Source organism: Diplotaxodon limnothrissa, linkage group LG7 (assembly GCF_057381915.1).
Source record: "Diplotaxodon limnothrissa isolate DT_005_m linkage group LG7, D_limnothrissa_male_GT1.1, whole genome shotgun sequence".
NCBI classification, from domain to species: Eukaryota; Metazoa; Chordata; class Actinopteri; order Cichliformes; family Cichlidae; genus Diplotaxodon; species Diplotaxodon limnothrissa.
This window is the reverse complement of record NC_140602.1, coordinates 36,057,469-36,083,561: the sequence shown is the minus strand read 5'-3', so window position 1 is coordinate 36,083,561 and position 26,093 is coordinate 36,057,469. Positions and strand designations below refer to the sequence as shown.

General features: G+C 40.1%; 1 protein-coding gene across 1 annotated transcript in view; it reads right to left on the bottom strand.

The window, feature by feature from the left end:
- LOC146628686 (uncharacterized) overlaps positions 1-26,093 on the bottom strand; it is a 122,949-nt gene that overhangs the window by 29,858 nt on the left and 66,998 nt on the right. Inside the window, exons 7-34 of the mRNA XM_085358005.1 lie at positions 23,258-23,902; positions 21,528-21,572; positions 21,154-21,273; positions 20,350-20,388; positions 20,213-20,266; positions 20,077-20,130; positions 16,630-16,737; positions 16,467-16,520; positions 15,962-16,015; positions 15,590-15,634; positions 14,993-15,046; positions 14,525-14,569; positions 14,374-14,427; positions 12,921-12,965; positions 12,759-12,812; positions 12,588-12,632; positions 10,662-10,715; positions 10,134-10,178; positions 10,002-10,055; positions 9,152-9,259; positions 8,795-8,848; positions 8,387-8,440; positions 8,234-8,278; positions 6,895-6,948; positions 6,184-6,228; positions 2,136-2,189; positions 1,371-1,424; positions 1,223-1,276 (exon numbers count right to left, since the gene is read on the bottom strand). Coding sequence (XP_085214131.1) covers positions 1,223-1,276; positions 1,371-1,424; positions 2,136-2,189; positions 6,184-6,228; positions 6,895-6,948; positions 8,234-8,278; positions 8,387-8,440; positions 8,795-8,848; positions 9,152-9,259; positions 10,002-10,055; positions 10,134-10,178; positions 10,662-10,715; positions 12,588-12,632; positions 12,759-12,812; positions 12,921-12,965; positions 14,374-14,427; positions 14,525-14,569; positions 14,993-15,046; positions 15,590-15,634; positions 15,962-16,015; positions 16,467-16,520; positions 16,630-16,737; positions 20,077-20,130; positions 20,213-20,266; positions 20,350-20,388; positions 21,154-21,273; positions 21,528-21,572; positions 23,258-23,902 — 2,190 coding nt within the window. The remainder of the gene's footprint in view (positions 1-1,222; positions 1,277-1,370; positions 1,425-2,135; positions 2,190-6,183; positions 6,229-6,894; positions 6,949-8,233; positions 8,279-8,386; positions 8,441-8,794; positions 8,849-9,151; positions 9,260-10,001; positions 10,056-10,133; positions 10,179-10,661; positions 10,716-12,587; positions 12,633-12,758; positions 12,813-12,920; positions 12,966-14,373; positions 14,428-14,524; positions 14,570-14,992; positions 15,047-15,589; positions 15,635-15,961; positions 16,016-16,466; positions 16,521-16,629; positions 16,738-20,076; positions 20,131-20,212; positions 20,267-20,349; positions 20,389-21,153; positions 21,274-21,527; positions 21,573-23,257; positions 23,903-26,093) is intronic.

Sequence of the window (26,093 nt, the reverse complement as noted above, 5' to 3'; positions counted from 1 at the left end):
AAATCATATGGTGGGGATATCTGGATCTGTTTTGCCTCATTTCTGGCAGATAGAACATTCATAGTTTCGGTGGGAAACCTTTGCTCAGTTGTAGCTAAATTGTCATGGGGAGTTCTGCAAGGTTCGGTTCTAAGCCCCCTATTGTTTTCATTATATATCCTTCATTAAGGCCGTATCATTAGTAGCTTCAAAATTATTTCCTACCACCTGTATGCAAATGATATCCAATTATACATCTCCTTTAAACCCTGGGAATTAGACAAATTATTCCCTCTAATGGACTGTCTTAAAGAGATTAATGGTTGGATGACAAACAATTTCTTGCAGATGAATGCAGACAAGACTGAGTGATTGATCATTGCCCCAGAGAGCATCAAGCCCCAAATTAGTCAATGTCTGTGTCCTTTTCATCCTCAATAAAAGCTACTGCTCAGAACCTCTGTCTTTTGACGCTCATATCAAGTCTGTGACCCGCTCCTGCTTTTTTCATTTAAGAAACATTGCCAAACTCAGGACTATTGTATCCAAAGGCAAACTGGAGATACTTGTCCATGCCTTCATCTCCTCTTGTTTAGATTACTAACGTAACGTACTCTTTTCTTGTCTGCCTAAGGTTTCCCTAAATCACCTCCAAGCAGACCAAAATGCCGCAGCAGGGCTCCCACAGTCATAAATTCTCCCATATCACCCCTGTGTTAAAATCCTTGCACTGGCTTCCGGTTGGGTATAGATATCAGTTTTACTCTTACATTCATGTCCCTACAAGATGAGGCCCCCACCTATATCACTGAGCTTCTCCAACCCTACTCTCCAAACCGGATCTTTAGATCCACTGATAGTGGTCTTCTAACCATTCCACGGGCCCGTTTGAAAACAAAGGGGGATTACGCTTTTCAACCCCTGGCTCCAATACTGTGGAACAGCTCAAAACACATCTGCTTAGACAGGCATTTAGGTAATATTCATGTGTAGTATACTCTTTTATTGGATATGTTACTATACCCTCTTTATACTGTTTTATTGTTTCGATTGATATGCTTTTATTCCCAAGTGAAGCACTTTGAAATAACTTCCTGTTTTAAAAAGTACTATATAAATAAATTTTACTGACTACTTTTACTAGTTGTTATGCTAAACTTGTGCTGCTTATATACTGTATGTACATACATTTTGTTTTGAAATGTAATGCAGGCGGATTCCTTGCAGCAGAAGAATCACTTACATACATGCCTACAGGGCCCTGAGGTCCCTCAAACCCTGGCTTCCCTGTGAAGCCCTGAAGAAACACATTAAAAACACAAAAAAACATTAAAAAAAACTTCTCTGTAGACAGATATCACAGAGGTCATGACTACTATTTGCAGCTTCACCCTTTCTCCTGGGGGTCCTGGTGAGCCTGGAGGCCCCGTCTTCCCCGTTGGCCCCTGATATGTCAACAACAAGGAATCTATCAAAACTAAGACGTGGTAGAAAATGTTTATCTTATCAGCCAGTCAGATTTACATGTCATGACCTTCATTACAACAGTAACATTAAAAACAAGGATGCTGCTGATCTTGCAGGGTAAAATTTAGGACATTTTTGCAAACACAGTTATTTCCTGTTTCTCAGGAAATTATACCAGCTACTCAATATCACTGCAATATATTAAGCTTAGTTTGAATATCATCCCAATAATTATGCAAAGCAGCTATAGTAGAGTCTAAGAATAAAAAAATGGACCTGAAATGAGCACAATAGGTGCACTTTACATGAAAAACCAAGGGATTAGATAATACCTTCATACAGTTTTTGAGCTATATCCTTTCAATGACAAAGTCTTTCCAGGCTATCAAGCCTCTACACCAGGGGTCCCCAATCTCAGTCCACAAGGGCCGGTGTCCCTGCAGGTTTTAGATCTCACCCTGGGTCAACACACCTGAATCACATGATTAGTTCATTACCAGGCCTCTGGAGAACTTCAGGACATGTCGAGAAGGTAATTTATCCATTCAAATCAGCTGTGATGGATCAAGGGCACATCTAAAACCTGCAGGGACACCGGCCCTCGTGGACTGGGATTGGGGACCCTTGCTCTACACGCTACACAGGTACAGTGCTCTGTCTCTCAAAATGAAATAAAAACAAAGGCATACCGCAGAACCTGGTGCACCATCAGTTCCTCTCACTCCGGGAATTCCTTGAAACCCCTAAATAGGAAGGAGAAGACGTAATGAAGAATGGGCAAAGAACCAAGGAGAACTGCACTGATGACCTATAAAAGTGCAAACACAAAATAATGTGCAGTGAGCTGTTATACTATTAGTCTAAATTGGCTGATTCAGCATTTTGCTAATGATTGCTGAATACAGGATTTAATTGTTTCTTGGCAGTTGCATTAAAAGGGATTCATGAGATGATTCATGTTTTCTCAGCTGATTGGCAGCTTTCTTGTGCTCGGAAAATCGTATCTTAAAGTACATTTAAGATAAGTACAGTATAAACATTTTAGAAAATTCTAATTTTGTAGGAAAGGTTTGGGGAAAATTCTTCCCCAAACTTGCTTTTCTCTCCTTTTCAGGGTCGTGGGGGGTGCTGGAGCCTATCCCAGCTGTCTTAGGGCAAGAGACAGGGTACACCCTGGACAGGTCGCCAGTCTGTCGCAGGACTAACACATATACACAGACAACCATTCACACTCACATTTACAACTATGGGCAATTTAGAGTTTCTAATTACCTATCCCCACTAACTGCATGTCTTTGGACAGTGGGAGGAAGCCAGAGTACCTGGGGAGAACCCAAGCAAACACGAGGAGAACATGCAAACTCCACAGAAAAGACCCCTCCCTGATGGTGGAACTGAACTCAGGACCTTCTTGCTGTGAGGCAACAGTGTTAAGGCAACAACTGCCCGATTTGCAAATAATCATCCTCTAATTTATAAATGTAGACAGACTGCCAACACCAGTTTCCGGTATATGCACTGCTTTGCAATAGGGGATGAATTAACTGGTTGCCAACTGGTTGTATTCTCTTTATAGTCCTTCATAAAAGTAAGGTTGTAGAGTGTATGTGCACATGTGCAACTTTGCTGTTAAATCGCCATCCCACAGCATCCTTCTGTTTGTGTATGTAGATGACAATATCTTTTTTTGGCCTTTTTATCTTATACAGATTGCATGTAATTGCTAAGTTGACCCCATTCATTCACATACTGATAGCAAATTGACAGCAGACTGGCTCCATCTCACTGCTGATTTATCATCATGTGCACCACCAAGCTCATTTCAAAGAAGACAACTGACAATGAGTGGTTAAAGACCTGGTACCTGTCTTTGAAACAACCATTTCAGAGGCAACAAAAATGCAAGTTCATTGGACACTCTCACAATAATTTTGTTAGGCATGAACAAAAATTTAGGTTTTCCCCAAGGCAAATGTAATATGAGGGGAATTATGCTTCATAATTTTTCACGACGTTCTGCCTTGACGAAAACTTAAAACCAGTGACTGAGACTGGGCTTTCACAATATTAAATTACATTCTCACCTCATGATTATTGTTGCACTATGTATAAAAAATACCATCAGCTAAATGTATTTATAACTTCATTTTATAGTGTTTATTTTAATTAAATAATAAAAACAGAAGTGCAAGAAAACATCATGAGTGTTCAAAAGCAAAAAAGCAGTTGTGTGAATTACAGACACAAAAAATTATCGTTTAATTTTAAGATATTGTTATTGCCTATGCACAGCCCTAACTGAGACTATAAACTCAGGAAGGAAACTGATTAATGAGGTCATAAAGTGAGCAGCATATACTTTTATATTATCTGCCCCTTTTTTTTCCAGCCAGATTTGCCTCCTGTTGACCATTAGAAAGAATGCATGTTGAAGGCTCTTCCACATCGACTTTTCAGAGTTGATGTCTGCTTACATACAGTTTATACTTGAGGTGTTTTTGAGACTAAATGGAATACAGACTGAATGTTTTCTATTTCTATTGACTGACACACTAGAAGCAACTTGGTCATCACAAATTGCTTTAAAGCTTTAAGGTTACCCAATAACATACAGTGGGGCAAAAAAGTATTTAGTCAGCCACCGATTGTGCAAGTTCCCCCACTTAAAATGATGACAGAGGTCAGTAATTTGCACCAGAGGTACACTTCAACTGTGAGAGACAGAATGTGAAAAAAAAATCCATGAATTCACATGGTAGGATTTGTAAAGAATTTATTCGTAAATCAGGGTGGAAAATAAGTATTTGGTCACAAGGAAAATCTCTGGCTCTCACAGACCTGTAACGTCTTCTGTAAGAAGCTTTTCTGTCCCCCACTCGTTACCTGTATGAATGGCACCTGTTTGAACTCATCATCTGTATAAAAGACACCTGTCCACAGCCTCAAACAGTCAGACTCCAAACTCCACCATGGCCAAGACCAAAGAGCTTTCGAAGGACACCAGGAAAAGTATTGTAGACCTGCACCAGACTGGGAAGAGTGAATCTACAATAGGCAAGCAGCTTGGTGTGAAAAAATCAACTGTGGGAGCAATCATCAGAAAATGGAAGACATACAAGACCACTGATAATCTCCCTCGATCTGGGGCTCCACGCAAGATCTCATCCCGTGGGGTCAAAATGATCATGAGAACGGTGAGCAAAGATCCCAGAACCACACGGGGGGACCTGGTGAATGACCTGCAGAGAGCTGGGACCAAAGTAACAAAGGTCACCATCAGTAACACACTACAACGGCAGGGAATCAAATCCCGCAGTGCCAGACGTGTTCCGCTGCTGAAGCCAGTGCATGTCCAGGCCCGTCTGAAGTTTGCCAGAGAGCACATGGATGATACAGCAGAGGATTGGGAGAATGTCATGTGGTCAGATGAAACCAAAGTAGAACTTTTTGGTATAAACTCAACTCGTCGTGTTTGGAGGAAGAAGAATACTGAGTTGCATCCCAAGAACACCATACCTACTGTGAAGCATGGGGGTGGAAAGATCATGCTATGGGGCTGTTTTTCTGCCAAGGGGACAGGACGACTGATCCGTGTTAAGGACAGAATGAATGGGGCCATGTATCGTGAGATTTTGAGCCAAAACCTCCTTCCATCAGTGAGAACTTTGAAGATGAAACGAGGCTGGGTCTTCCAACATGACAATGATCCAAAACACACCGCCCGGGCAACAAAGGAGTGGCTCCGTAAGAAGCATTTGAAAGTCCTGGAGTGGCCTAGCCAGTCTCCAGACCTCAACCCCATAGAAAATCTGTGGCGGGAGTTGAAAGTCCGTGTTGCTCGGCGACAGCCCCAAAACATCACTGCTCTCGAGAAGATCTGCATGGAGGAATGGGCCAAAATACCAGCTACTGTGTGTGCAAACCTGGTAAAGACCTATAGTAAACGTTTGACCTCTGTTATTGCCAACAAAGGTTATGTTACAAAGTATTGAGTTGTATTTTTGTTATTGACCAAATACTTATTTTCCACCCTGATTTACGAATAAATTCTTTACAAATCCTACCATGTGGATTCATGGGATTTTTTTTTCACATTCTGTCTCTCACAGTTGAAGTGTACCTCTGGTGCAAATTACTGACCTCTGTCATCATTTTAGGTGGGGGAACTTGCACAATCGGTGGCTGACTAAATACTTTTTTGCCCCACTGTATTTACCAGATCACATGACAATCAAAGGTATCCTGTGCTCCAAGTCACGCTGAAAAGTTAATCTCGGGTCTATCCCACTTTACATAAGATAAGCTTTTGTTATGTCCATGGCTTTGGAAAATGTCCAACAACCACCTATTGGTTCAGTGAGTCCAGAAACATTTGCAAAAGAGTGAGTATTTATTACATTAACTATGTGTAATTATCCTTGTGATACATACACGAATATACTTACTCAGACCAGCCAATGCAGCGCTGAAAACTTTAAGTCAACACAGCTGATATGTTTAACGGGCCGGTAGCGAGCGCTGTTCTGTCTTGTTAAAACTTCACTTTTTTAAGTGTTTGTTGCCTTCTCATGAATTTATAGAACCATCTGTAATTTTATCCTGAGCTGCCTTGTAAAAATGGTAATAATGTGTTTTTATTCTGCTGAACCCTGGAGGATGTGGCAAAAAGCCAACAATGCAAGGTTTAAGGAATGATGTCATGTACTGCTGAGGTCATCCTGCGGCTAACGGCCTTACCATCGGCCCTTTAGTACCAGCAACACCAGCTGCACCTGAGGGACCCTGAAACAGAGACAGAAAATACCAACAATGCAAATTTTCCCGGCAGCAGAGGTCATTAAAAGTACAAGTGTTCAGTCTCTTAATTATACGCATCGTTAATCATGAACTCCTACACATTTTCTGAAAAAAATAAGCCGTTACACTAAATACAGAAATTAAAATACTGATTATAATGAGCCAAATGTGTTGCTGTGTAGCTCTTGTGTACATTACAATCAAATACATGTTTTACATGGGATCAGTTGGAGAGATTAGCAAACAAGACAGGGAGTTATTTCCTTCAGTACTACCGTGCTGTACAAAGACTGCCTCCTGCTGTTTAAACCAACAATTATTAGACACCTTCCCCTCAGCTTGGGAGTCAGTTTTGACAGTTTGAGGGCAAATCCATCATCACTACTTAAAATCTGTATTCAGCAGTCACACAGTTGTAAAGTGCACGATGTGCATTGTCGTGTCTCTTCCCTATAAAAGACAACACTGGGTCTAAACCCAAGTGATAAAATGTTTGTGAAATGAGTTCATATATTTAAGTATTTCACTGAATAATACAGTACATGCTGTTGCAATACAGAACGAGACAGGAGTACATGAAATGCAGACACACACAAACACACACGCAGCATTTTCAGGTGATGGGATTGAAATATGATAGAGAATGGGAACCTGTGTACCAGGCTTTCCTTCTGCTCCCTCTGTTCCAGGTGGCCCCGGCAAACCCTGAAAGGAGATGGAGAGAAACACATAACTGTAGCTCAGCCGGATATTACTGAACAGTACAAAAGAATATGTGTTTACTGTATAAGTATATTTGACTAATTAAATTCAGTAATCCTCTAATGCTAAAACATTTTTAAAATAATGTAAATCAATTCTTGTATGGAGGACTGTAATGAAATTTAGATACAGATTATATGATAAATATACAGTTTATAAACATATCAACTGCAACTATGTATCTACTGAGGGCTTATACTTGTAATAAATATACAAGTTATTTATTTTTGCAATTTGAACATTTAACCAGGGGTTAAAGTGAACCAGAATGACCTGGAACTGCATTCTGGCATTTGCAGTTTTGAATCATCAAATCTGACAAGCAGTTTAATACATAATACTGTCAAGAGAATTAATGTTTTGATTGCTGCAGCTTGGAGGTGCCTCCAGCTGACGGCATACTTGGTCAGTACTCAGAAAATGATCCCATCCTAGCCGAGTTCTCTAATAAACGATTCGAATATTTGAAAAAATATCTGTCCAGTTTGCACCACAATGAGTGTGCAAGCTAAACGTAGAGAAGCTCGTGTCAAAAGGACTGCTCAGGTTTTAATAAACCTAAATTTAAAGCTTCTTAATCATGCTAGATTTTCTTTTAATAAGATAGCAACACATCACATATAAATCCACTAAAGATTTTTTATTTTTTTTTTAATTTATGAAATGACTTGGAAACAAATTGAAGTTTGTTCAGGTTTGTCATTGTGGTGGGGCGTGGACTGCGGTGCTGTGCAGACACACCTGCACGGCATCTGCAATCACACCCGCCCTGTTAAACACGGGGAATCAGAGTTTGGGGAGAGAGTTGTAAAAGTTGTGAACGTGGTGTGATGTGTGTGGCTGCCAGCTGCAGTCGAGTAAAATAAAGATGGCTCTGAACACCAATCTATGGATTGGCCGTGTCTCAATCACACCACAGTCATATTTAACATCATATTTATTTATTTAAAGGTTAAAGGTAACTCCACAACACCTGTAAACCTCACAGCAAAATAGCAGCAGCACATGTCAGCTGTAGGGTCTTTACCTTACAATATAAAGCGCCTTGTTCACTGTTGTTGTGATTTGGTGCTATAAAATAAAACTGAAATTGAAATGAAATAAATCTAAATTTTTACATGCCTTACTTCCAAGTGATTTTTTTCCCTACCCTGAAATGCTACACCAGATCTTAGCGTTCCCCCAGCTGCCAAATCTTACTCTAACCATAGCTACAATATAAGTTTACCGGTGGGCCTGGTTGGCCAGGATGACCTCTTTGTCCGGTCAAACCCTGGGGAAAACAAAAGGAGCAGATTAATATGAATGAATTAATATTGACATATATATGAACTTGGTAACAAAAAAAGTGTGTATTCAAACATCTTTTGGAGTTCAATACCTTGTTCCCCCTGGGTCCTGGTTTGCCATCACGTCCATCTGGTCCTCTGTTTCCCTTTAAAGATATTAGTGACTACAATGACTCAATCATCTCAATCAGCTGTCCACAACGTCAGCATTGTGGCAATTGTATCTAAATCATATTAAAATCACAGATTATATTTTTATTACACAAAAAGACAAGAACAGAAATAAGTCATATTTCTGTTTTTCGTTAGCTATGCTGTTATATGGTGGTGAAACTACATTAGTGACTGATTGTGTGGAATGAAGGATGTGAGCATGTGACACCAAATTTACATTCAGGAGGTCACTGGAAGTTCTGTTACGTAGTTAAATTGGACATTTGGAACAACATATGAAGTCATCTGACATTTTGTGGTGTTCAGACACATAAATCATCACTGACCTTTAACCCACGGCTGCCCTGTTTTCCCTGGAGGCCAGTTTCGCCATCGATGCCCTGAGTGGAAAATATATAAAGTCAGTGAAGCGCATCTCATTTTTTCATTCTCAAAAGGCATGCTTCCAGATAAAAGAGCATGTTATACAATATTAAGCTGTGGCAAACACCATACCACATAGTTTATTGTGTTTATTATGAGTCTTTTGAACTGTATCATGAAAAAGTTTATTTTTCTGGAGGTTAACTCGAGATTGTTGAAACTCAGGACTGACTTTTCTGCCAGAGCTGAATTTGCACACAGCTTCTGTATCACACTGGGATCTCCATGAATAGGTTTAACCACAGTGCTACACACTGTACCTCAGTGCCTTTAGGGCCGGGCTGGCCTTTGGCTCCTGGGAAACCAGGGAATCCAACGAGGCCCCTCTCGCCCTGAGGACCGCTAATGCCTGTTGCCCCCTGAATACCCTGAAAAAAAAAAGTTCAGTTTGTTATTAAATCTAGATCTTTTTTCTTACTCACACACTGACTTTACAGCAAATGAGATGTTATAGGAGACCTTTGACATTTTTGGAAGCACACTGGCTGAGTGTGACGGGTTCTTTCCTGCTACCACAAATTAATTTGACATAAATTAGAAGCAAAATGATAAAAGCATCAATTTCTTTGAGTGAATGTCATCTATCCCTAGGAAGTACACATATGTGAGGTCTCACCGCTAACATGACAAACGTCCCAAAAGTTCTCATATTATTAGGGTTCCCGGTGAAAAAAAAATGCAATAAACAGCTGCTGGCAATTAATTTTTAATCACGGCTAATATGAGAAGTGATAATGTGACAGTCACAGTGCTATTAGATGGGATCAGTGTAATAGAGGGTGGCACCGGGCACAGACGAGCATACGGCAGCTGTCTGAGTGAGACAACTTACATCTGCTGAAATCTATAAGCCGACGTGACAAAACATCAAAAGACTAGAGAAACAATGTAAATGGTCAGAATAGTAACTCTGTGGAGGGGACCAGAAAGGGCCGCAGAGTTTTGCCTTTTATAGGTGTAACTTTTTCATTTGCACTGTATCTGCCGTACAGTTCAAACTAATTTCAAACAATGATCATTAGTTAAAAACAAACTTTACAGACAAGGAAGGCACATCATTACAGGCTTTATCAGTCTGTCAGTGTCAACAAACAAGGTTCAGGTTCATACTCTGTCGCCTTTAGCTCCTGGATCACCCTTTTCCCCGTCTGGTCCTCTGTTACCCTGTGAGGGAAAAAATGTTTAAAGGAAAGGCTCAGTCGAGCATGTTGTGCTGTAAATATGTTCGTCAAGAGCACCTACCGTTCTTCCAGGAAAACCCACATCACCCTTTCTCCCTGGTGCACCCTGTCAATTTAAAAAAAAAAAAAAGGAAAAGAAACTTTTATTGTTTTAATGTGGGGAATGTAAAATTATACCACACAAATCACATTAGTCAATGATTCAGAAGCAGATTACTGCTAAGAACATAGTTTTATACAATCAGAAGATGGCGACGTCTAAATGAAAAGAACGTGAAGAGCTAATAAGCAGGATCCAGTAATGAGCCATCACAGCCAGTAGATGGCACTGTGAGGCTGCAGCGTTGTTTCCCCTCTCTGTAGCACTTTTAGACAACCCGTGAAAAACACTTTTTATAAGCTGCAAGTGTAAACTGAAGTAGAGCTGCTGTGATGACAAAAGTTACAGGAAAAAAGAAAACAAAAGCACCACAAACAACTGAGAGTGAACTCAGTGATCTCTTTGTAACATTCTGTCTGCTCAGTATTTATACATGCAGGTTTATAACTGTAATGTAATGATGTAATGGCTGTTACAGTGTTTGCTCACCATAGGTCCCTCTGAGCCGGGATCCCCCCGGGCCCCCACAGGCCCCACAGGCCCCTGACATAAAAAGGAAACAAGAAACATTAAAATTCAGTTTGGGTTTTTTTCCTGTGATTGTTTGTACACTATTGTAAACTTATTATCATGCACATTAAGCATACATAGAAACTATAATATGCATGCTGTTTTAATATGATATCAACTAAAAAACATATTTAAAACACTTGAAATTAAAATGCAAAACAGTTGGAGACTCCCACCAAACGTAAGACTTAACAGATAAAAATGAAGTAGTTGGTTTGTTTCTCACGATGAAAAGCTGGAAACAAAATGAAAAGCACCAGGTGTCTACTGCTAACTTATCTTTCCTAGAGACCTCTCTCCTCCCATCACCTGGAAATCATTCGCTCTTCCCTACCGTGAAGGATCTTCATGACACACCTCAAGGGGAGCGCTCCAAAAAGAGACTCACAAAACAGACTTCTAAAAATATAAAAATCTTTCCTGATCAAAATTTGGCTCATCTCACATTCAAGGTCATCTCTTAGGGCATGTCCAGTCAGCTTTCAGCGTGACAATCTTTCAGATTATTCCCTGGGTGTTCTTTCCTAATCCGGCCATGGGGGTGGGGTCGCAAGGCAATGTATGCCTAGTGCCAGTCCCAAGCCCGGATAAATAAGAAGGGCATCCAGTGTAAAAATATTTGCCAAATCAAACATGCGGATCATTTCTTTGGATGTTCTTTTCTGACAACTTGGATTTCATGCTCTGTGATTTCAACATGGGCCTCAAACTTGAACAGAGAAAACGTCAAATTCTGTTTCACACTGACAGAATTTCATGTAAGGATCTTTGTAGGTTATGGGAACCTCCAGCTACAACCAAGCAGTTTTTACATGAAGAGTCAACACTACTTTCCAACTCAAAGGCAGAGTGTTAGGTGAGAGGCGAGACAAGGAGCATGTTCATAACTTTTTTCAGCATCTATCTGATTGTGCACCAGGAATTCTTCCCACAGAGTCATGCTGTCAGCATTCTATCTACTGCAATGACTTGAGGCATTTGATGGGATACCAGTGCATTCCAGCTTGCCATCTCTCACCGGCTCAGAGCACATTAAAAAAAAACGTTGAAGCTTTTTGTCCACACAAACACAGTCTTTGTTCACCACCACTCCCCACGTTTGGCTCTCTGTAATCTGCTACATCATACACCCTGGAGGAGGTTTAGCCCCTTACGGGGCCTTGCTGGAGCTCTACTGAGAGATCTAAAAATGAGAGCTGTGCTAAATGAACGTCCAGATGTGCATGAGAAGATGACCATGAACGTGAAATTGGACAAATTAAAATCAGATAGGTTTTTGATCTTTATGGAGCTGGTCTGGTTATGGAGCAGAATGTTTTAATCACACCTTGTAGAAGAACTAAGATCAAAGAAAACAAAAATGTATCCTGTGCAGAACTGGGATGTGCACACGAGGTTCACCGCCACACTTTCTTGTGTTGTGCATAGACATTATATAGACATCTAGGAGTAATATAATCAACTGCATTGTCATTGTGAGATAAAATTAATGCATTATCCCTTTAAACAGCCTAATATGTTATAAAAAAAAGAGCTACTGGCTATATATGAATTAAAGCTAATAATGATGTCATGAAACCAAATAGTTTTCAGCTTTGGCCTCTCCATTCTTTCATCTCTTCCTCCCATGTTTCTCTCTCACACAATTACACTAAGAAGAGACACATATGAAAAAACATTGACCCTGTTTTATCAACCCTTATGGCATTACTAAGGGTTAAGAATAAAGGAAAGACAATCAACAAAAACAATGAAATACCCCTTTAATACGCTGCTACTTAACTTTTTTTTTCCAGCTAAACTATTAAATGAAAATACCAAACCAGAAAAAGTGAACAAACTTACAGGATCTCCTTTGGGGCCAGGAGAACCCGTCAATCCTAGATGCCCCTGTTAAAATGGACAGACTGGCATTAACCTCTTGTACTTCATTTCACTGACAGCTGAGTGAAAGGAGCAGCAACTCAACTGAACTTAAAAGCTTCCATCAACAGTCTTGCCTTGAACTCTACTCACTTGCGGTCCTCGGAGTCCCGGAGGTCCAATCTGTCCCTCGAGACCTGGAGGCCCCTACACAAAAGCAAAGGCAGGTGAAACATTTTCTGTCAAACACAGTGTCTAAACATTTCCAAACAGCTGATTATCTGCAGCATATACATAACCAAGCAAAGCTTATACCTGTGGGCCTTTAAGGCCATCACTGCCAGCAGGTCCAATGTCCCCCTGAAATAAATAAAGAGTTCACACACAGGCGGGATGCAACCTGTTAACTAAGTCTGGGCTTAGACTGACGTCACACATAAAGCATCAGACCAGTACATTTACATTTCCTTTATTACAGAGGAACATTTCACTCCAAATTATTGTTACATATTTGGATACTGTGCTCTAATTATCTCCATCTAAACTGTTTTAGTGTCACAACCCACATTTTTGGGGTTGGCTGTAGAGATGTCTCCCTTCTGTTGAAAACATCCATTATGTATACAGCAGTTGCCATGTGGTACTCAAAGTGACATCCCTTTATAACTAACTCCTTCAAGCACCCAGCCCTAGCAAAATAACCTAAAAAAATGGGTGAAAATCAGCAGAAATGTCAGTTCTCTTTCTGCAGTTTACGTCCAATAATCCAAAACACTGCATCATCAAGTGAGGGGAGTACCATCAGTGTTTACAGCCTGTCATGCTGACACAAACATGAGGCTCTAGCCATGATGTTCTTTTACACAGAGGAAACAGTTGCTGGGTGTGGTTCAGTGGAAAGGAAAATGTCCCTACATGAAACTGCTCACAACAAACTATGGAGATATTTTTGAGAACTAGGTCATGATTTCTGCAAAGAGAGATTGCTGGAGAATTTTTTCTTTTTCCTTTTGGGAGTGGGGGGGGGGGGCAAGCACAAGACAACTGGTATTAATTTCCAGTATACTGTGTAGGGGGGAGATTTCTCTAATAGCTCAGTCACACTAGAATAAAAATAGGACATTCGGTGATCGACAGCAGCTGCAGCAACCAATTTGTTCCCAACAAACTGTGCAACACCCTCAACCTCTAGATGACCACTGTTGATCACACGGCAATCGTACAGGTCGCCTGGTTTGAGGTAACCTGTCTTCAAGCAACTGTGATCACATACTGACAGCAGACTGACTGCATATTATTGCTTTTTATCACCATGAATCAAAGGTATTTGGAAGATGGCAACTCACTGTAAGTGGCTGCAGACCTGGTTCTTGTCTTCAGAGCAACAAGGTTCATTCTGCATGGTCACAATATTTGTTTTTTTCATGCTGCATTCTCCAACCACTGTTTTCCCCAGTGTGACACAAATGATACCTAACTTTGTTATCTTTGCAAAATATTAACTTAACTTCTTTTAAATAAAACATTTATTGAAAATTGCTTGTACTGTAAATTTGAGAAGTGATTAAATCCTTAAAAAATCCAGTTTAGGGAATGTTTTTTGTAATTTCATTACAAATTGAGTATTGTATATATGTGTTTCTAAATTCATGCAGACAGAGAGAAATATATATTTTTCAAAGTGGTTATTAGTTTCAGCCTCATGAGGAAATCATCTTTAAGTTGCAGTCCAACTGAGCCAAAATAAAGACTTGAGGTGTGGCTGTACCCTTGAGCCATTAACTCCTTGTGCGCCAACTCGTCCTGTGGCACCTGGTGCACCCTGTGACACACAGAGACACACACATACATGATTGCAGGTACATCTGGAATTTGCACAGACAGACTAATAATTAATCACTGAATATCCGCCTGCTTACCGGTGGCCCTGGCAGACCTGGGAGGCCATCCAGTCCACTCTCCCCCTGGTAATAAGCACAAAACAGCATGAATAACAGACAAAGAATAAAACCTTTTAATACATTTAAGAATAGAGAAAAAAACAGGCATCAACACTTGCCCCTAATTTGGCTTTAAGTAATATGAAACCTTTAATTATAGAAAAACATAAACAAAAGAAAATCTGTTTTAGTACAAATTCCATCTGTTTTGCTTGGCATAACTACTGTGCACTTGTAGTTTGGCACTTGTAGTTTAATCCTTTCAATGAACAGATCACCACAATAAATAGCAGCAATAAGTCGCAAAAATAGGATAACCCAAAAAAAGACAAAAAAAATAATGCAGGTATTGGTATCTTCATTTATGACAGTGCAATGCACAAACTAAAAACAGGACTATTTGCTTTTAAGGCTCTAAGAACTAGAGTCAGACAGCGGCTCACTCACATCAGGCCCAGGGGGTCCCTCTGGCCCAGCGCCACCTCGGATTCCCTGAGGCCCCTGCAGAAAAGATTAAAGATGTCAGCTTAATAGCAGTATACCATTAAAGTACATGGGGAAGAGTGTATACAAAGAGAGGATTAATGATACTAAAGCTTAGTCAGAGACTCCATTTTCTCGCCAAGCAGAATCAAAGTAAAATCACTGATAGACCAACGAGTGAAGCGAGTAAAGTGAATGCCTCATTGTTTGAAACTGAAAGTTCAAAGGGGGCCTGAATTAGAGATTAAGATTACAGAGCGCATGTCCAATTTTAACAAAGTTTTTTGATCATTTTATTTTTCACTAGTTGGGTGTAATAAGAAATCTATTGGATAAGAACTGTCATACTTTTACATTTTTAATTTTGAATGTATGCGCTGGCATCTTGTCCAGTTGACTACAGAGTATGAGCTGCTTTGTAAAAGAGATAAAGGGAAAACTGCTCCTGGCTCATGATCCACCCTTTTTTCTTTAAAGGAGTTATAAATATCATGTAAAAAAAACAACAACTGAAATTTCTAGTTTTTTGCACATATAAAGCAAACCATAAAAGACACTCACGCGGGGTCCAACAGGGCCTTGTGGACCAGGTAAACCAGTTCCACCCTACACAAGGAGAGAAATTTGAAAACAGATATCTTTATATCCACATAACCCACAAAGCATTATGACCACTGTCTAATATACTTGGTCCAAACAAAATGGCTTCAACTAAACAAAAAACATGGACTCTGCAAGACCTCTAGGTGGTATCTAGCACAGGAAAACCCAACATCCTGCCACTGGATTATTGTCTACCCCTCCTCTGACCACTATTGACAGCACTGTTGATCCAGAGCAATCCATAAACCCAGTGTGCAATCTTTACAAAAAGTAATTCTAATTATATATTTAAGATTAATCAAAAAATAAATACAATTAATCAAAGAGTACCTTCTTGCCAGGTTCACCAATTTCACCTCTTGGACCTCTGGGGCCAGTAAGACCCTGGAGACATTAGCAAAGAACACATCCATCATTTCAATATTTTTTTCTATATGCATGAACATCAATTAATTTCACATAGTTGACATGTTTCAAAATAAATGTTTTCCCCTTTGAGCAGAAGGTGCTTAAAAAAACTCATTAAATGTGGATTAAAAGTATAAGAATTGAGAATTTGAGCTTCTTCTGTTAACACTTAAAAACACTGACCTGTGAAAACATTTCTAAAAAAGAAGCCATCACTGCCACTGACACGGAAACATAATAAGCTTCAATTATCTGAACTACAGCGACAGCAAATCTTAACTAAAGCTAAAAGGTGACAGTAAGACTGCACAGAGTCTAAACATGTTCCTGCCAATACATACACATCATTTCACAGCAGTAAATCAAATGTTTAAACAACACACAGATTGTGCTCCATCAAAAATGTCTGTGCTGTTTTATTACTCACCTCATCACCTTTTTCCCCTTTAGGTCCTCGCTCCCCCCTGTATCCCCACGGGCCCTGAAGGTTTCAACAGAAAACACTCAACATACACTAGTTTACCATCTGTGTCACACTCACCCATACTCTGCGTGTTGTTTAACAGTTAACATAAATAGAATATGCCCACCTGTGATCCAGGAACACCAGGTGACCCCGGCTGACCATCTTCCCCATTGTCCCCATCTCGCCCTGCAGTCCCAGATCGTCCTGGAGGGCCACGAGGACCACGATCCCCCTGTCAGACAGCATAAATCAGACACTTAATGCTCATACAGCAGCTTGCTGGTGGACAGTTTTGATATTTTACTTCTGATATGGTTGTCTTGTTACTTCAAGACAACTATCAAACCTGACAATGTAAAAGATACAAATACGTAATCAAATAAACTGGAACTGCAGCGAGTAAAATCCATGGAGCGCAGAGATTCACAGTGGGAAAGATATTATAAATTATCAGTGTGGACTGTGAAGACACTGGCTCTCCAACTAAGAGCAGCAATTCATCACAAAGACAAGGTATCGCCTATATGGCAACACACTGTCTAGAAGATTGTGCTGTGCAAGAACTCAGGTGAGAAACGATTCACAGTGAATGGCTAAACCACCTGTGCTGGCACTGAATAACACTGCATCTGGGATGAAGAATTCTTTTACCAGGTAGGTTTTGTAATGATTTAAATGACAACTGGGTTTTACGAGAGTTGAATTAATTATTGTTTTATACTGTGACCTGCTATTATGCGTTTCCACCAGAGCCAATTTAGCTGTTATGAGCAAGAAGGTCTTAGTTCACTGAAAGTTTCTGTGCTACTTACAAATGCACTATATAAACTTTGCCTGCAGAGGGTCAAAGAGCTGTTAAGTAACCTTAATTAACTGATTTATTCTACAAAAGATCATAAAATACTGTAAAATGACCACAACTACATTTCCCAGAGCCCAGGCTGATGTTTACAACTGCTGTCTGTGTGCTGTTCGCTGTCTGTTTAACGGTCCAAAACCTCAAATATATTCAGTTTACAACAAAAAGCCACAAATTTACAAATGACCTAAGCTGGTATCGTCAAAAAGAAACAAATACGTTCAATCCAGCCCACCAGACGGGTTTGCGAACGGAGGCCTTTCTTTTGGAGTTTCCACTCAAATATAAACCAGGAAACTGCATTCCTGTATATGCTGGTTATGAATCATCTTAAGAAAAAGTAATCATTTAACCTTATCCAGGGATCTCAGTTATCTGTGTTTTCCCCCCCTCTTACTCAAAAAAGTAATTAACCAATTAATGTACAACAATCACATGGGGTGGTTAAGCTAAGGAGTCGTGCTGAGTCTATATGTCAGCTGAAATACAGCAAAAGGCAACTTTGACAGGTTGCCAGTTCATCACAGAGCTAACACAGAGGACACACAACACACAACCACACTCTCTCACATCTGCATCTATGGCTACTTTGGAATCGCCAATTAACTTAACATACATGTTTTGATTGTGGGTGGAAACCTGAGTAACAGCAGGACACCCACACAGCCACAGGGAGAACATGCAAACTCTGCACAGCAAACTTTGGCTGTGAGGCAATGCTAACCACTGCAATAGTGTGCCACACTAGTCAAGTCAGCGTAATAATGGATAAACATCCAGAATCTCAGCCTACAGATTCAACATGGTCATACTTACAAAAACATACAATGTGTGAATGGCTCCAAAGACAAAACCTACATTTTTATTCAGCTTTACAGGGTTAGACTGATGGACATGCTGCTCTCTCATGAAGAGAGAGGTATTTTATATTGCTGGTTTATGCAAGACACTTAGGCATGTGACTATTTTTATTTTGTATTACAGTTAATTTTTGTTACACATTCACTGGATTGAAAAAAAAAAAGCCAACATTCAGGAGGGGAGAGAGTGTGGGAGGAGAAATGCATGAGGCCACATGCTCAACCAGTGAGCTATACTGGGACGCCTGAACCAGATAACTTTAAATCCCATGTCCAACTTTTGACTTGAAAACTTGACTTCATGAGCATTACCGACTCCCTGTTTAGTTTAGTACAGCTTTCCTTTTGTTTAGGTTTAAAACACTGGGAGGCGATTCTATCTTGAGTCACCTCATAGCCAGTGATTTTAGAGACACAGTCTTTTATATAAGTTCGACCTTTATTACATTCAGAGTTCATTCAGAACAAATGGACCCAAAGTGTGTCAACAAAGGATCCCCCACATCATTACACCATGACCAGCCTCTTGAACAGTACTAATATAGTATTGTTTAGGTACTATGTTAATAGTACCTGAACTAATATAGTAATAATACTATTTGAAAAAGATTATTATGCAAAACAGGGACTTTTAATCCATTTACATTTCATCAGTTACTCTGTGTTCTTTTGCTCTAATAGGATTTTACAAAGAGCCTTTATTTGTGATTTTTTCTAATGTCAATAACACATTTGAATTTTCCATGATTGATGCTGACACACCCCAGCATTGCTTACAGTGCTGATGTATGATTATTTTTGCACAAACAGCAAGGTGCTTTGTCAGCGTAGGCTACACAGTCACTCAGACACAAACAAACACAAACAGTAGATCAATATTCTCTGCCACATGGGTCCAAACATTTCAGCCAGCGAAGGTGACTGAGTGTTTCCAACAATCCCAAACCACACTGTTTCTCATCACCCAGCTGAGACCTCACACAATAGATGGCCCTGGCTTTCAGTTTCCATACAGTCAGAGCCCACTTCCAGGACTCATGTTTATGTATTTTGAGACGGTTTTTGAGATGGATGTAAGATTTGCCTCTACCTTAAAAAGCCATTCACACAAACAAAGTCAGAGTTTTTTAGATTTAATAAAACCAGGCAATAAGCGACAAATAACGAGGTCCCACTGAGATAATGTGAAACTTATGACATAACACAATAGAAAACTTGATTAACTATGGTTCAGCGTAATCAAATTTACTCACAGAAAATATGCAATGTCTTAATTTTGCAGTTAAAAAAAGTTTTTTCTCTAAATATGAGAATGGTTACATCATAGGGAGTTTCATGCACACGGGGTTTCCAAACACCCACTCCCTTTAACCGCACTCACTCTGCTCAACCAGCTATGTGACGCTTAATTCAAATTAGCACTTAATCGTCCACAGTGGACTTGCTCAATACCCAACATTGGCTGGTTCGCTTTGATGAACCACCCAATGTTTACAGCGACACCAAATGTGTCAGCTTTTACTAAAAATGGGTGTGTAACTTTTGTGATTTAATGATGGCAAAGTGGACACAAATTAGAGATATTCATCACATTCATGACTAAAACCAAATAATAAGATTAAACATGTAAAGAGGATGTTTCAGGACAGGCTTCATGTATTAATATGTGTCAGCTCATTGCATTTGGTATTACATTTACTGCTGGAATTCCATCCATCCATCTATCTCAAGTTATTTTCTACACGTTGACTTTGGCATACTAAATCAAATTTGTGGCCTTACAGCAGATTTTTTTATTGATACCAAACTTGCTGAAATTTCTGGAGCAGGAAATGCTGGGTTGTTTGCTTACCATCTCTCCTGGCATCCCTGGTCTTCCTCGCTCCCCAGGTTCACCAGGTGGCCCCTGTGAAAGAAAATCACTAAATCACATGGGAACATGTTTGTAACATGCACTAATATACTGCTAAAAAGAACTCATCTCTAACCTGTCTGCCAGGCCTGCCCATTTCTCCAGGTGGTCCTGCGGGGCCTTCTCTACTCTGCAAGCTCACAGAGAAGAAACCCGCCTCAGATTCACAGAAACAAACGAAACACAGAACAGCTTTTAGAAGAGCGTACTTACAGGCCAACCTGCAGCAAGCAACTGGTAGAAACTGGTTTGCTGCGAGAAAAATGGAAACACACATTAAGTAACAAATAGTGACCACAGCAGGTTGTCCACATATAGTAGTTCAAAGCACACACAGTAACAAATCGCCTTCACAAACCACTAACAGACTTTTATTTCTGTCATCTTTTTTCAATAACTGACTTGAAGCTCCCCATCATGCTGGCATACTATATGCGTGTGTGTATAAGTACGTGCCTTATACAACACACAGCTGCGTCCAATGGAAACAGATTAAACAGATGAGGACAGATCATCAACTTGCATGCATGATAACCGAAGGGTTAAAGATTTCACATATAGTCTGGAAATCTGGGTTTAAGTAACATCGAAGATCATTTCAAGTCCTATGTGTCCTTTAGGTGACTCACAATAAATTATATGAGGGCAAAGGAGAGAGGAACATATAAAAACAACTTCTTTGAGGTGTTCTGTACTTGGTGCCTTGATGTTTAATGGAAGGCCAAGAAAGCAGTTGATAAACCAACAACAGGTTTCCTCTTGGGAGTCTTTCTGTGTGGAGTTTGCACTTTCTTCCAGTAGGTACTCTGGTTTGCACCCATGGTCTGAATGCATGCATGTCAGAGTAACCTATGATTCTAAACTTGCTATAAGTGTGAATCTAAGAGTCTGTAGATGTCTGTGTTAGCCCTGTGGTGTCCTGGTAATCTGCTCAGGATGTACCCTGCCACTGGCCCTGCACTTTGCAATATCGGTGGAGCAGGCTAAGCTTAAGTATTATATAGCAGAACATTTTACCTGGAATGCAGCCCATTCCTCAGCAGTGTTCCTCCACAGGTAGAGGGTTGGTAAACCTGGCGGTCCAGGAGGTCCCCTCTCCCCCTTTTTTCCTTGTCTTCCTTCAGGGCCTGTCTTACCCTGTTTGTGAAAGATAAATCAATTTATGTGGTAAATAATATATTAGTTCTTGTTTTATTTAAAAGAGTACTGAACTTTGGCATAAATAACCTTAATGGGAGTTAGCAGAAGTCCACTGTGGACGATTAAGTAAAACATGTCTTGGATTGAAACTGAGGTTTAAATATTAGATACCATCTGAGATATTATTTCAGAAGCAGCTTTAACCTAACATATCATCATGACTTACTAGGTTATAAACAAGCTTCGGTTACCTTATCACCTTTAAACCCAGGGAGGCCCGGCTCACCAGGACAACCCTGTGGAAACATTAACTCTCAATAAATGAAAAAGACAAAAGCAATGAGGACACAAAACAGTATTTATCACCAACTTTAACAAGCCACAGATACGTGACAGTTTATCCCTGACATTTAAGACTTTTCTACTACTTTGTAGAAGCAAAAAAGTTGACCTGATAATACTCGATCCTTGTAAAACCTCACAGCTTGTGGCACATTGAGGACCAAAAGGTATTTATTTTACAAGAGCTCCCTCCCTACACCTACAACAATAAAACACTTTAAGATAGGCGTATCAGGTTATACTGTTCAGTAACGCTGTTGTAAATTGATAGGAACTGTGTGTGGCTTCTTTGGTGCTTCCTGTAGGATCTGGAAAAATTCAAAAATTTGGTAAATCTTGATGAATCTTTCAGGATTACTCTGCCTATGTTATGGATTCTGACCAAGTCTGAACACTAATTTACAGAAAGTTTGTTTAAGTCTGTCCTGAATCTTACTATAATGCTCGCTGTGTAGCTCTGTTACCTAACGCCTCCTTGACACATTAATTAATCTAGATGAAACTCACTATACAAACTGCCTAGGGTCCAGGATTATCAACAACCACATAGATTTTGGGCATTAGTTTTACAACACTGAAATCCCTACAAATCCTCAAATGTGAGTCCAGAATTTTTGACAACATAAAGCTTGCAATGCAAATTGATGGAAGGAAGACGGTGTAATCACTTTTGAAAAGTTTGAATATAATAAGTTAACTCATCTTTAGATTGACATTAGTGAGAGCTACCGTATGTGGTTATCAGGCAATTGATGTGAGTCAAGAAAAATTATCATCAGAGGTTTACATAGGTGTTGATTAGATTTTGGATTTGACAGCCTTTTGAGTCATTTTGATAAATCATGTAAATACCTTTATCAATTAATTTTTGCAGCCAGGTACTTTCCTGAAACATGCTTTTTTCTACTTTGAGATAGGATTCAAGATGATCAAGAAGAACCTGTTGTGCCGCGTATGTGGACAGAAAAGCCAACAGGACATTTTCCCTCATGTTCGGCTGGGTCTAATCACATTAATCGTGCTGAGTTATTCTGTGGATTTTATGGCAGCGTGACTCCAGACGTAACCAGATGTGATGTCTGCTTTTGGTTCTGTCTACCCTGCAGTCACAGTTAAGACCCACTTCTTAAACCAGGTAAGTGTTCCAACTAGACAGTATGGCCTGACTTTACTCCTCCCGACCAATCAGATAACTTGGAAGCCAAAGGGTAATCCTGTCATATTGGGTAATGCTATGACAAACGGCTGAGACTCCCTAAGCGCGAGCGCTCCCATCACAGCAACAAAGACATGTGGATCAGCGCATGTTTGAAGAGTGTAACCACCCCTAATCAGATTCATATGGCAGCTGATGGAGAACAGCGCTTGTAAGCTGTAAAAGCAAACAGTCGTTATACTCTTTTCATTCACAAAGATTATTTTTTCATCTCATCCAACAATGGACCGATATTATACATCCAATTTACTTTTAAACAAACAGGAAGGCCTTTGCTTTGATAAGCAAAATGAACAAGTTGAATAAACTCTGCCAAAAATTCTCACTGAGATATGGACATGAGAGAGAGCAAACTACAACAGATCATACAATAGAATTAAAACGGGTTTTAAAGAGCAATGAGAAGACCAAAAGGCCACTTACTTCCAGCCCAGGCGGACCCATTCGGCCAGGTGGGCCTCTCTGAAGCCGGTACATTTTGCCATCTGAGCCCAAAACCAGGTTTCCATCTCTAGACACAATGGCTACAGTTGCAGGGCGGCCTTTTTCTGGTAGTCTGCCTTTGTGCTCACGTCTACGATCAAACTGTATGGAAGTCTGCGTGGTGCGGGAGCTCCCCTTAACATCAGGTAAAGGTGAAATAGTCGTGGTCTCTTTGCTAGAATCTGTGGCGGATCTGGGATCTGAAGGAATCTTAGGAGGTGCAGGAAAACCTAGCGAGGGTTTCTTAGGAGAACCTCCAATGTCCAGGTCTATTATATCATCTGAAGGCTTTCCAGGAAACAGTGATGAAGTCCTCCCATTAGAATCTTTCTTCTTCTCTGTGGTAATGTTTTCCTCCATGTTTTTAGATGATAGTTCAGGTTTCCCTTTCTGGCTTCCCTTAGGTCCATTTCTGGAAGGTTTTAACCGTGGGTTCACTTGTCTGCCATTTTGGAAGATCGTATCCAACAAGTCAGTGTCCTCATCCACCAAAAGGACACCCCCACGACCTACTGAACCTTTCCGATTGGGTCTAGAAGGGACCGTCCCATCGCCTCGTGAACTTTCTCGACGCAGGAACGCATTCTGTCAAGAAAGAAAACAAGAATTGGGGCTCACATTCCTTCTTTTAGACATCAAAGCAGGGTTTTTTTGGTTTGTAGCACTGTTTGATGTCAGCACTTGTATGAATCTTTCATTGTTTGGTTCTGCATTATTGTGGTGGAATGTTTGATGAGCTTTAAAAATACTAAGATAAAAATCAGCCTGGTGCAGTTTGAAATGTCCTTACTACCATTACCATCAGTCAATAGAAACGAGAACAATAGCACACTGACAGTAGAGACCCTGTTGATGAGAGAAACCAATGTCATGACAAGTGGACAAAAGCAAAACACACCATATAATCATTGTCAAATCAAAAGCTCTTTCTGAAAGCTGTCTGAAAAAAACAACAACACACTTTTTAAATGAACAAAAATTTATTATGTAATAAAGAAATGTTGGTGTTGGGATGGTTTTAAATCTAAATGACAAAAACCCACATTTCCCCTACTACAGGCCTCTACCCACAGAAAAAAACACTTTACTGACATCTGGGATTATTTCATTTTATCTGCCTTCAAGTTAGTTAGTTACTTTTAACCCATCTGGCAAATAAAAATGCACACCACCACAACTGATAATGGCATTTATTTTCTAAATAGTTAAATACGCTGTCTCTAATTAACATTTCAGCGGGTTACACTGAGATCCTAATTGAACCCAAAACTATTAAGAACTTCTCTTTTCGGCACTTAACCTTTCCAAAGTGCCCCAGTCTCTGCTCTTTGACCGTTACTGTAGGTCAGCCATCACATTTCTTACAGCATGGTTGGGATACCATTGCTGTTGTAAATAATGACAATAAAGATCTCCTCACCTAAACTATAAAAAGGAACATTTCTGCTCAAATTCCACGGCTTTACCTACTGCGACTTCTGCTATCCTCCAGCTGATACTCAGGTTAAAGCACGTCTATCTCTAGTTGGATCTTCGTCTTAGGTTTAACATCAATCTTGACAAGACTGAGTAGTGCCTTTATATTTACAGCAGCTGTCTTTGCAGACTGTACTGTAAGAAATTTTACTTCAGTACAGACTCTAGACTGGAGCAACATAGGCTCCCTCTGTGTCAAACTCTGTTTTACACCTCCCCACAACAGTTTATACAGTTTAGAGCTTTAATCGACTGCTCTTTATTCTGTAATCGTTCATACTGTAAATCAGCTTTGCCAGCTGTCAAAATGTGAACTTATACATAGGCACGCATGCACACACACAACAAAACAGAGCAAAATGCTGGGCCCTAGGGAATGGAGAATAGTGAGAGAGGCCTTTCAGGGGAAAGGGACCACAGGGCTATAAATTTTGTTTGATGACCGTAATGGGCTGAAATGGAGAGCACAAAAGCGGAGCTAAGAGGCATATGGGAAGCAGAAGGACAGGAAGAGCAAAAGGAGGCGGGGGTTTACACATTGTGCAAAGGTCTAACACAAGATACAATTCAATAATCTCTCAGAATAGACGGCTTTCTACGCCAGGTCTATGTAACCGAATCGTTTATAGGAACTGGTCATCTGGAGATACGCAGACGTCTTGATCCTGGTACACGCACAATGTCACAAATCATGCTAAATAAACATTTTAACCAGTGAAGTCACATTGTAATTTTTTTAGTAACAATTCCAGTATCTTTTGGCACATAAGTGAAACTAGGTTTTGTGTTTGGACCATTAACCTGTGCCTTTTTTCAGCAGAAAAGGCACAGTGAGCAGAGAAGGCAACAGTTCATAACCCTTCCACGATATCTGAGAACTAAATAAAAGTTTCCATGGGACGTAAACAGAGCTATAGGAAAATGAGAGCAACAAATATTAGGAATACAAATGCACTGGAAAGATTGCAGATATGAGTATATAGATAGGCTCTGTTTTCTTGTTGGTTATAGTTGTTTATCAAGGAAAAAATCAATTCAGCATGCTCAATGACATGCCCAAACATCCAGAAACATGTCAAATAAGTTAAACATGGCTTTCATTCATCTGAAACAACAGGCCAACAATTAGCCTTGTGCAATGGGGCCAGTCAGCCGGGCCAGCAAAGGCCCGAGATAGGCAAGAGCCAAAGCCAGTGCCCCGAATGGAAACAAAAGCTCTTTCTCTTTTTCTCTTATCCCCGGCCACATTCAGTCAAACAGGCCCAGCTGATAACGTGACACTGGATCTCCTCTGGTCAAC